This window comes from Amphibalanus amphitrite, unplaced genomic scaffold (assembly GCF_019059575.1).
Source record: "Amphibalanus amphitrite isolate SeventyFive unplaced genomic scaffold, NRLGWU_Aamphi_draft 000386F_arrow, whole genome shotgun sequence".
NCBI classification, from domain to species: domain Eukaryota; kingdom Metazoa; phylum Arthropoda; class Thecostraca; order Balanomorpha; family Balanidae; genus Amphibalanus; species Amphibalanus amphitrite.
Window position 1 is genome coordinate 401,774 of NW_024881880.1, and position 12,530 is coordinate 414,303.

Genomic DNA, 12,530 nt, shown 5'->3' on the forward strand with positions numbered 1-12,530 from the left:
TTTACAATTGCCATGGTGATTTGCTACAAATGTTCAAAATGTTCAGGAAGTTGAAAAAATAAACCGATAAAGCTATGAAGATATGATATTTCATAAGTTTCTTATGCTTGAAGCATTAATCAACAAAACAAATATTCAAAATTTTGTACCTGGAAAATGTTTGACGTAAGAATCATTCACAAAATGTTCTGCAGCTAGAACACATTTATAACAAACAAATTTGTTCGCGTTTGAAAGGTTTGCGGGAGGCAATGTAAAGCCAAATATATTTGTACACAATTGGCTGCATAATTGAAGTTTAAAATCAGAGGTGATTTAGAATGAAAATGCGTCCGTTGGAGATTTCAGTTTCTTGTCCCCTTTGCAATTGCAATTACTAATTCTCTGTAAACTTCATCACTCGCTCTGCGCCGCAAATGTCACAGCCGCAACAATTTTTATCAAAGTTGAAGTAAGATATAATATATGACACTTCTTGCCTTCTCCTTACTCAATACAAAACAATCAGACTGGATAACCACAATGCCTGCCTCACACCCAGTGGATACAGAAATTCATTCTGGATGGATGAGTGGGTGCAGGGTCAAGGTCAGGGTGGAGGCTGTGGTCTGGGGCCGTAGCCTGTACGGTACGGTCGAGTCAGTTTGAGTCTGCTTGAGTCGGTTTGAGTCTATCTGAGTCTCAGTCGATAGTTGATGGCGTGGTACGTTATCTTCTCTTACCCAGTGACGTCACAGCTTGGTTCGGCTTGGCACGGCAGCCTAATACAGGAAACCTTAGCCTTGAACGAAAACACTACCGGTGACGCCAGGGTTACCGATACCAGAGCAAGTTGGTAGTGGTTTTTATTTGTTTGATGCATTTTAGGTGAAGTCTTATTTTGCATGTGTGAAGTTTTAATGCGATGTTATCTAGTCATCATAAATAGTTGGAATAATTTATCAGGCATATGAAACATTTAGTAGGTGGGTACTTGAATTTTGACCATAAAGGAACATACTGCCCTGACTGCTTTGTAACATTGTCAAATAATGATTGTCAGATGAAGGACTGACGAAAAATAAGCCTGAGCTGAAGACATCAAAGACTCTGCAATGGATGCTTATCATACACCAACTAAAAGCAAAGGTGAGAAAATCTAATTCCTGCATGATTTGTGGATCATTGCATGTTTATGTAGCTTCATGATATAAATTGAGTGTGCTTGATTTAAGCTTTGAGTCTGCATTGATTGATGGATCTGTATTCTGTTCCATTTTAAAGTAACAAGTATTTCCAATTTTTAGGTATTTCATTGTGAACAAGCTTCTCATGAACACTGAATAGGTATGGTATTATTATTTTGTAAAGCTCTTTTTGGAATAATGTTGACTAGTGAAGCCATCATCTGAAGAATCTTCACTGACCTGCCAGCTCTGCCCGACCCGCAGGGGCCGATGGGAGCGTGCCGTCCACCTCTGGCGTCTGTTCGTCCACACCGACGGCGCCGAGCCCGTCGGTGCGCCGGCGCGCGCCGTCGCCCTCGGCCACGCCGGTGAAGGTGGAGCCGCCGTCGCCGCCGTCATCACCGCCGCTGGCGCTGCGGCCGCCCCCCTCCGAGGCGGCTGCTAAGATGGTCAACAACCTTCGGAGGAGCGTGGAGAGCGTGGTGCACCGGCTGCAGCAGCGACCGATCGTGTACGCGGCGCCGGCACTGCTGCTCGACCAGCCCGCCACGGTACATACGAGTCGGCCCCCTCAACGCTAGGGGTGTTGTGCCTTGGGGAATGAGAATAGGGCGCTATTAGTAGATTCGCGAACATTTTTGTGTTTGCTCGTCTTTCATTTTGTTCGGTGTAGTAGGTATATTGTCTCAGGAACTTATGGTAATATGGTATGCGTTCTGCTGTCACGTGAACCCCTGACGTTCACTGTTCATTGTGCATTCATTGTGCATATCACCAGTCACCCCACAGCTATACCTTCCATCCTGACCCTTCCCGGCCGGTATCACAGGTGGACCGGCGCACTGCCGAGTCCCCGCGGCTCTGTGACGACTTCTGGAGCCACCTGGGCGGCAGTCCCGACTCGAGACGCCGCCGCGGCGCGCCGCCGGCCGAACTGTCCGAGGAGGAGCACCGCCGAAAGCTGCTGTACGCCGTGACATCGCTGGAGACGCGACTCAGTGGCGCCGCCTATCCGTCGGCGGAGGTACTCAGCTACCTGCTGCGACACTGCAAGGTGCGTATCACATCGGCACAGATTACGGGTGTGGTTGCCGGTTGGTATGATGGAGAGAGGGACTTTGTTAGGGTGTAATAGGGTACAGCTGAGCCGTTCGTGTTGTTTACTTTTCAGTTGATTGATCCTCAGTGAACTCACTACCATCATATGATAAGCCACTCACGGGGTTACAGGCTTACAGGCTTACCCTGCACTGATCGCAGCTGAGTAGGCCACTGAGTTCGCCTATCCACCTGCTCCCCTCCCCTCCCCAGGCCGACTGTGAGGTGGAGGTGCGGCGCCGCTGTCTGCGCGCGCTCCGCAGGATCGCCTTCCTGCACCCGCCGCACGGGCGTCGGATACGCGTCCTGTACAAAGCCGTGCTGGCGGGACCAGAGAAGGTGAGACGCTCTGACCTCATACCGACCGCACGACCGACAGAAATGCGGGCTTTACTGGATTATGATAAGGGAATGACGGATAACGGCGCTCTTTCGAGTGGGGTCGTGTGGCTCACGGAATTGCTTCCTGAATTGCAGAGATTAGCGGGGAGTCGGTGACCTAGGAAAAGCCGCATAGGTCTGCTTTGTGCACCTTTCAATCCTCTTGGCTTCAGCTGACTTATTTTATCACTTAGGCCAAACTACAGAAAGACGGCATCGTTAAGAGATTGCTCATTGATCAAGAGACAGACGGTAAATATACGTTACACATTTTGAGTCCTAAGATCACCGTAAAGGAAACCCACTACTGCATCATTGCTTACAGAACACACTAGCGACAAAATTACCATTTTTAGATGGACAGCATCTCCAGGCTCCAATAGCGCTCTGTCTATCTCTCATCTCACGCCCCCCCCCCCCCCCTACATCCACCCCACCCGTCCGTCAGGACTGGAGGCCGCTGCGCTCCTCCATAGAGCGGTGTCTGCGGCCGGCCGGCGGCGGTGCGTCCCCGGCACCGAACAGACGCCGCCGGGACGCTGGACAGACGGGCGCAGAGGTCTCTCAGGAGCAGCGCCTGCTGGACACCGAGCTGCTGGACCTGCTGGTCACCCTACTGGAGGAGGATGTGATCTTCTGGTGGCGGGCCAGCGCAAGGTGAGCGCACGGAGGAGTTGCTGCCGTTGGCTTGTTGCGTATGGTTCCCAGTGAGCGGTAGTAATCTTCATTTTGCATTCTCCAATCTTATAAATACTCCTAAGGTATGACGTGATGACGCGCCTTATATGCGTTTCAACATTTGCATCTCGTTCTGTTCGGTTAACGACCCTCTATCTGAGGAACGTAGCTAGGTGACAACATACAATCTGCATGCCATACGAGTTATGTATACTCACTGTCCACTGATACTCATTACTCATCCATCCTATCCCCCGCGCACGGCCTCTGTACCCGGCGGCGCGGTGCTGACGGTGGCCGGGCCGTGTCGGCAGGCTGAAGCCGGCCACCCAGCTGCAGGACCTCCGTCCGGCCGTCTGGCCGCTGCTGGTATCCGCCCTGTGGACGGCCGACCAGCAGCCGGGCGCCTCGGTGGCCGCCACGCGCGACCTCTGCCGCTGGCTAGTGGAGGCGCACGCGCCGCGCGACGAGCCCCCCGATATGGTCACCCGACGGTTACTGCTGGTGAGTGGGGCCGGGGGAGGGGTGCTTATGGACGGAGGGGTGACCGTGTTTGATGGGCTTCTGCGCATCTGTTGATAACTGGTTTAAAATGTTCGGTGATCCGTTAACCCGCGCCCGGCTGGGGGTCCTGGATTTCCACGCCCTGCTGGGGGGGGGGGGGTGTTTGAGCACCCCCCCCCCTTGTAACTCGGCTTCTGGGCCACGTAGCGATACGCGGAAGGCGGCGTTCGAAAGAGCGTCAAAAATAATGACGAAATCACTTCGGTCAATTTTTTGGTCAGGTCAAAGGTCAGGTCACCAGAGGTCATTGAAGGCAAAATTTCGCCGATTTCCAGGTCGGATGTCATTGTCGATAATTTCCAAGAAGCCAACGCATAACGCGGGAACCAATAGAGCTACAGCGCCGCGGAAAAGCGCATTCGATAGCCCTATTAACGCCCTTTCTGAGTAATTCTCTCAGATTTGACCTAACGTCAACGGTTTTGCCTGCAGGGGGCAAAAACTGCAAAAATAGCCGATTTTTTCGGAAACAGTTTTTCTGCAATAACTTTTGAACCAAGCCTTGTACGAGCTTACTTTTACCGGCATCGTGTTCCTCTCGTCAAGACGCATCGAATGAACTATAACTTGACCTTGAAAGGTCAACTTGAAAATTTGACCTCAGGTCAAGGTCATGACCTGACCGGAAAGGGTCATGTTGCATATCAGTTAATCCGTATCGTCGAGCTGAACACATCTAAGGCGTTTTCATCGCTCTAGCATGCCTCTATCAAAAGTTATTTGCGAAAAACTATTAGATACCATTCGTGACCTAAGATGACCTCAGGGCATAAACTAGGGTCACGGACACCATTTTCATGTTCAGTGTGTCTAAACCACTTGTAATTCGGTGTTTGGGAGTGTTTATGATGTCTTTCATCCAAAAGAGGCGCATTTCAATTTTCTCCCATTGACTTACATATAATGGGGAGGTCGCAAAATCGACCTGACCTTAGGTCATCGATATCAAAATTCTGAGATATACATTTTGTACATGCTATTGCTCTTAGCAATTGCTGAAAGTTTCAAAGCGATCGGTCACTCGGTGTAGCTATGACAGACATTGAAACTTTTGATGAGGTGAGGTCACTTCAAGTGACCTGGTGACCTGACTTTGAATGACCTTGGTCTGAAATTTTCACAACATGTGTAGAATTGATGTATGATAAGGTGTACCAAAAACGGCGGCGCTCCGCGCCGTCGTTTTTGAGATATTCGCGAAAAACCACAGGGGGGGGGGTGTTCAAACCCCCCCCCCCCCCCAGTGTTCAAACCCCCCCAGCAGGGCGTGGGTTAATCAGGCGTGATTTTAGTAGGCGCTGGGAGTCATTTACCACCTGGCAGTGGCTTATGCGAGTATCCTTAATACCATTGACGTAATTACATATCCGACTGTTAAAAGCTATCAATCAGGCACTGACGTGTGCCGTGCTGATTTGTCAAATATGTGTGCTCTGTGTGCCTTATCGAAGGCACTTTAATTGTTCTGTGATAAGTTTATCCTCATTTCTTAGACGGTGATTATTGTTGCACTTTTAAATAGTACATTCCTTGGATATATTGACCATAAATAATGGTGTTATTGCCGCTTCATGTCGTGTTGTGTTCTCATACGTCATTCGTCTTCTCTCACCCCGCCATAACATCTCGCCCTGCACCCGACCTTTGACCCTTGTGTGACCTTTGTGCGGCAGCGTCTGATGGCCATGGCTGCCGAGGTGACCAGGATCCGGGGTCAGCACAGCCTCCTGGAGGTCACGGACGACATGCGGGCGATGGCCGGTGACCTGACCCGCGCCGTGCTGGAGAAAAGTCAGTACCGGGGAGCGAGGGGTCGGGAAAGGCTGCCGCCGGCTGGGATAGTTCTCGTTGAAATGTTACCTTATGCTGCGACCTACTAGTTCAGTGTTCACCTATTGCACTGTCTCGCTGCCGGTCGTGTTTCCCATCACCATCTAGCCGAGGTGCAAGAAGTTCTCTGACTGACACTCCACCACTCCTCCCTCCTCGTTCTCCCCGTCCGCCGGGCTGACCTCTGCCCTGTCTGACCGCCGACCTCTGACCCGGCTGACCCGTCTGACCTACCCCCATCTCCGCTGTGCCGCAGACCTGGAGCCGTCAGCTGTGGAGGAGCTGCTCTGCGAGCTCCGACCCGCCTGGCTGGTGGCTCGGCTGGCCGCCTGGCGTCTGCACCAGCGTCACGGCCGCCGGTGGCTGCCCGGACCGCTGACACTGCAACTGATCCACGACCACTTTCTGACGGAGCAGGAGAATCGCACCCCGACCGCGGACGAGGTGAGACCATCGGTGGCGGAGGATGATGTTAGTGGACTGAAGTGTCAGCTGTATGTCTTGCTGGAGTCCTGACCAGGAGGTGACTACTGTAGTCCTCGATGTCTTGTTCGAGCCCCCACAGGCGATTTATAGCGTCAGTCATCAACGTCTTATTTGAGTCACCGCGGGCAAGTAGCTTCAGTCCTTCTTGCGTTGTTCAAGGCGTTGCGAACGAGTAGCTGTAGTCCTCAATGTCTTGTCCGAGCCACCACGGGCAAGCACCTGCAGTCCTAATTCAGATGAATACCAATGAATGTCCACACCCTTCGGCAGAGAGCGGTGCGTTTTGCTGGCTCGAACGGCGCGCTGACGGCGCCGCGTCCGGCTCTGAAGCGGGGCCCTGTTTTCGCCCACCGGCAGCCCGGCCAAGAAGGCCAGGGTCACCTGGAGGGTCGGCGAGGGCGAAGGTGGGAACTCATTCGGAGGGGCGGTATCGAGTGACGTCGCCATTGGATGCTGAAATTGAGAATATGGCGTCCACTCTACCCGGTTACAATGGTGGTGTGGTTTATTGAAATTATAGATCAACCAAATGTACAGACAAAATAACTGCGAGTTGATAAGAAAATAAAGTAACAGTTGCGATCGCATGATAATAAAAGTCTTGCAATGTTCAAGAAATGGTAGCTCGATGTTGGTGAAGAAGTTTGCCACCATAACACAACATGTAGGGGAGAGTGGGGCAAAGCGGCCACCCGGGGCAAAGCGGCCATCCATCGTTTTAGCCCTCCACAGCTGGCGTCAGTTCCAATTTATGATTTCCAATTATACTTCTCTTTGCGGTCGTTCGAATGAGCCAGACCGGGGTTTCAGGCCCATCGCCATTGTTCTGTGAAACACGGAAAAGCATTTCTTGCCAGGTTACCAATTATGCTTACAATTTTTAAATGTTATTTTATTCCATAACCGTTTGGAATTTTTATAAGCGTTTTTGTCCATGCATTGCGTGGTTATCGTACATGCCTTCTACCAATTTTAATGCTTTTTACCCCACTAATAGCTGAGCTGGAATATTTTTGTCTCGGACGGTAGCGCGGGGCAAAGCGGCCGGGGCAAAGTGGCCAGCCCCCAATTGGCCATAAGTTGTTTCCATCTGGATAAAAACATTATTTATATTCAAATGTGTCGTCATGCATTCATCTTGGCCACTTTTCGGTTACATGAGTTACCAAATTATGCAATTAAATGTTTTTCCAAGAAAATTCTTTCTTTGTTTAGCAATAGGTGGGAAGATAACAAAGTAAACATCCATCTTCCCTTAAACCTTGTCACCATCAAATACCCTAGTCGTGCATGAGGCAACTATTCTGTTTCTCATATCGGGACTTGAGAAGTCGCCAGTGGCCGCTTTGCCTCAGGGATGGGGCAAAGTGGCCAATATGCTATAGGTTTAAAGTTTTGTCAATATCTCCCATATGTGAACGCCTTTGGAAATGAAACGCAGTTGGAATAAAAGACAATTTAATAGGGATCACATTGGTATAGAAAGAATCTTTCCAAGTTTAAAAATCAAGCGTCGGCATCGTTAGAAACGTTAGGGTGGCCGCTTTGCCCCACTCTCCCCTAGTCTGTCTTTGCCGCTTGGCTACTGTATACTCAATGCGTTCGGTCCTCCCTTTTCTGATCCGCCGCGTGTCGTGCCGCCAGGTGAGGGCGACTCTCCGGGCTCTGTGGACTTGACCACGCGCAACACCACGGACCGTGAGTACTCTGTGCTGGTCTACCACCTGCTCTGTGCCCACCTGCTCCACACGGGACTGCCAGAGGTGCGCGTGCACATGACGGGCCGCCTGCTGCGCGAGGGGGCCGAGGCCGGGCGCACTGTGGTGGCTGCGCCGTCCTCCTCGCGCGTCAGCAATGTGGACCTCGTCGCCTACCGCCGCGAGCTGGAGTGGATCCAGGACAAACTGTGGCGGCGCGACGGCGCCACGCACCTCGACCCGCTCTACCTGCGCTACATGAAGATGATCACCAATCTGTGATGAGCGCGTTTAAAAGAGGAGACCTGGCGCGGCCATGTGGATATTAATATCGGGACGTATCTGGTGAAGAGGATTCGGCCAGATACAAACAGGACGACCCTTCGGGTCGATCGAACGAGATGCTTTACTGCTTGGGTGCTTTCTTAGAAGTGTAGCTGTCCCGGGGCGGCCCGAAGACGATCTAGCAGTGGCAGAGACTGTGTAGATCGCTGCCGTCACGGTGCTGTTGCCAGAACGGAATATGATACTCGGGTATCATACCCATTCACTCATTCGCGTCCATTGTGTATCAAAGCCAAGAGAGAAGGAAGAATAGTGAATGGTACAAAGTCGTACAAATCATTCATTCCCCCAGTAATCATTTTTCATCCTAGAGGTGTTATGCCTGCGACTTCACATGCAAGTTTCATGAGCTGGGATGTGCACGATGATGCTAGTTTGAGGTAGTTGATATTAAATCAGAGTTAGCTGAGGGCTGCAAAGCAATCCATTTGAAGTAGACATTAGGGTTGGTCTGCTTGGCCCACTGCCACAGCGCTCCAGTTCATCAACTGATCAGGTCACCCTGCTTGCAGAAATTCCCATGATATTCCTATTTATTTTTAAGCTAAGATTCGCCGCTTGCTTTGCGACAAGATGCGCGACACTATCGCTGCTTTCGTTATTTTATTGTTACTGGTGACGTGCGTTTTCCTCCTTTTTTTGAGATTTTGTCTTTTCTACGAATGTTAAGCTGTTGAGAAGTTGGCCTTTTGGTCCTCCATTTCCAAAGCTGGATTCGCCCATTTAAAAAATCCCGTTTGGGCCCCGGCCAGTTGCGCCCTGTTTGATATGTCTATGAACTAATGCTGAATTTCCGATCATCGGAGAGGTGGTGCACAACTATTCGCAGGTGGCGAACGTGCGCCGTTAACATACTCATCATTTCAATGGGGATATCAGCTTGGGCTTTCAACGGCATATTAAAGGAAATAGTTCACTTTCCTGAAATAAGTATTTTGCTATGGACTTATGTTTTTTAATGCTCAAATTGATCAGAAAATAAAACAAAACGTTTTTGTAAAAAGGATTATTTTCTATATTTTAGTATAAGAAGAACTATATTCTATATAAAATAATGTTTGACGCGGAAGCTTATTACGCGTTGACCAATCATATTGCGTAGGACAAACCCATCGGCTGTAAGCAGCATTCTGATTGGCTGACGATGACGTGACTGCATTCCTCAGCAAGGCACGCATTCCTCTGCAAGGCACTCTTTTCGGAACGAAAAATGGAATATCTTCGTCTAGGGTGATCGTTGGGCGGTAAAAGCTTCTGATTTGTGCTAGTCTCAGCGCAAGCAACAAAACTGCTATTCCAGTTCCAACCCCCATGTTAAAAGTGAACTATTTCCTTTAAAAAGATTGGATATTCAAATTGATTTCTCGGAAAAGAGCCGAGCCATTTCGGTTTTCGAGTGTAAGGCATTTCGAACTATGGATATGATCTGTGTGTAGATTACGTTTTTATGATTATTTACGTCGCAGTAATAAACAACAAAGTGGCTACGGATTGTTTATGACATTGTGTTTGAGTCATGGCATTTTATATCGTCGTAAAGCTATCGTCTCACTGCGTGATACTCATTGTTGTGTCGATAAAACCCAGAAGGCAGTAACTAGTTGATTGTTATGCACGCATATGACCCCACAGTTGACGTGTTTTAAGCCCCAAATAAGTAACGAATGACAACCAAAAGAATATGCTGCTGGTCCTGGTGCATGAAAACCAAAACAGGTAGATGCGTGATGCTGTAAACTTCAAACCAGCCTCGCATTCTTTTTTTCTTTCTGGCCCCGGCTCTCGGTGGCATTAAAAATAAGTTTTAAACTAAAATAAGTTACATGGTGCCTTGCAATCGTGTCATTTCTCGGAGCTAGATTGTTGCGGAATCTAAGGAATGGGCAGCAGTCGCTTCAGACGTGATGCATCAAAATATGTACTGATTTCCTAGCCTTCGCCGGCCGAGGGGGGGTCGGGTGCCCCCCCCCCATAGGGTATTTTCGCGATAGCTCCGAACACGCTGGCGATAGAGAGCTAAAACTTGGCATACCTGACCTTTGATTCAAGCCGGATCTTTTGACACCAACCGCATTTTCAGGTCAGGTCAGGTCACTGACCTATGACGTCATAAGTGAACCTCTGCACGGTCTTCAGATGTCGCAACTTCGCAACGCCCTCACTGCCAGAGGAGCTTTCACAGGGAAATGAAACTTGCAGGATATAGTATCCATTACGAGTCTCACAATTTTATATCTCGGATTTTTCCTAAAGGTCATATCAGGTCAGGTCATTTTCGTGACCTCACCATTATAAGTCAATGGGGAAAATAAAACTGCTATTCTGGCGCCGGGAACGATCTCCAACTACCTCAAGCACACAGAATCGTGATTTGATGCACTCCTTGCAAGGTAAGATGCGTCACTTTTGCAATGTTGACCTTGCGTGACGTCATTTATGACGTCATCAAGGTCATATTAGTTTTTCGTCAATAACTCCCGATCAAATTGAGCTAGCGAGTCGGGAAAACCACCAATGGACTCAGGAAGACCTGCCGAATCGAATGATATGCGACATGACCTCTTTCGACCAACTTCGTGACCTGGGGGCGCTGACCTGACCTTGACCCGAGGTCAACACCCTAAGTTGACCTGACCCAAACAAAAAGTATGTCATTCGACGCGCCTGAGTGAGGCGGACACGATGCTACCAAAATCGGCGCTCTGCGGCCGTTTTTTTTGCTAAGTTATTAACCAAAAACTGAACCGTACCTTGGGGTACTTGACCTGACCTCAGAGGTCACCGGTTGACCTAGGACCTTAAAATCGGGTACCAATCTCTGCGTCTCGTAACGGCGCACACGCTCGTTTTTTCCGCGACGCGCTAGCTCCACCAGGGGCGAAACGGCGAGGTGGGGGTCGTACCCGCCCCCCCCCCCCTCCCCCGGCCGGCGCGTATGTAGAAAACCAATAGGTCCGGCGAGGGCTAGTTCACACTCAAATCCTTCCAAAATGAATGCAGCACCTGAAACTACAACCTACTTGAATAACCACTGATGAGAGAGATGTTTCTGGATAAAGGCCATAAAAATTATCTGGCTGGTTTGACGATGTCCTATTTACCGAAGGATTTCTGACCGGTAAAGTCACAGCTCACGCCTCACAGTCCTGGGCCCAATCTTACCAAATGCCGTGGATGCGCATTCACGGCATTTGGTAACATTCAGAAATATTCCACGTTCACTTATTCATTCGTTCAGGTAACATTCATAATCATTCACGCTATCAAAATCATTGGACAAGATTAGCTGAATGAAAATAAAAATGTAAATCTTACCAAATCCTATTTACGGCATTGGTAAGATTGGGCCCAGGAGCAGCCTTGTGTCTTCGTGCGCATCTATCCTTAGGTAATCCGTGTGATGGTTTACCTCGCCAAGCTTCTACAGGCTCGACGACGGAGGCGACTTTCTGTCGACAGCTCTCCATCTTCCGGAGCGCTGAAGAGCGAAGAAACTTTATTCGTTTATTCGGAAGTTGATTCGGACACGACAGAAGCAAATGGAAAAGCTGATGACACCCATTAACTGCACTGTGATAAGAACAAACACATTATTTTCACTTTGAACCAGGAATAAATAATCACTCACCGCACCAGTCCTGAAAATGGCACCACATTTTGTTGAAATTTCATCAACACACTGCACGTAGTGTAGCTGCCTATCGAACGAACGCCACAGATCAGCGCCAGGAGTGCCAAGTGAGGCGCTGCTCCCATTCCGTCCACCTGCACCTCTTGTCTGGGTCCGGCCGGACCGGTATCTTCTGCGCGGGCCCTGTACGTCACTGGAAGTGGCGCACACAACGGCAAAAGCGAACGGATCACAGTTACGGAATCACCATGTGAATACTGAATAATCGGAATCAGTGACGTATTATGGCGGTGACACAGTGTTAGAATCGAAGTGTCTCAGTGACGGAATCAGCACAGTGTCTCTAATGGAATCGATGGAGCGAAGTTTAGATTAAAGAGCCGAGGCTATGCCTCTAGGCATTTGGGGTCATGGCAATATTCGTCGCCCCTTGTCCCAACAGTGCATTATTATTGGCAGTGTTTTGCGTCTTATGCGTATGTTTAGGCCTCATGTTGGCGAAAGTCCACTAAGTGATCTCGCACTAGCTGCGATATACGTGCATCGATAGTCTTTCACATGGTTTCTGTACGCCTCGCCCCCTCATGAATTCATGATGATTAAATAAACACTTCAAAGCACAAATAAAGACAAACTCGCCGGCTAGTCACTCGC

General features: G+C 49.5%; 1 protein-coding gene across 1 annotated transcript; it reads left to right on the forward strand.

The window, feature by feature from the left end:
- Positions 1–458: 458 nt before the first annotated feature.
- LOC122390196 lies at positions 459–9,732 on the forward strand. Its single transcript, XM_043382923.1, has 10 exons — positions 459–1,128; positions 1,431–1,717; positions 1,996–2,220; positions 2,478–2,603; positions 3,094–3,302; positions 3,638–3,827; positions 5,561–5,678; positions 5,974–6,161; positions 6,474–6,607; positions 7,848–9,732. Exons 1-10 carry the CDS (start codon positions 1,095–1,097, stop codon positions 7,849–7,851), a joined length of 1,515 nt encoding a protein of 504 aa, XP_043238858.1. The 5' UTR covers positions 459–1,094; the 3' UTR covers positions 7,852–9,732.
- The last annotated feature ends 2,798 nt before the right edge of the window (positions 9,733–12,530 follow it).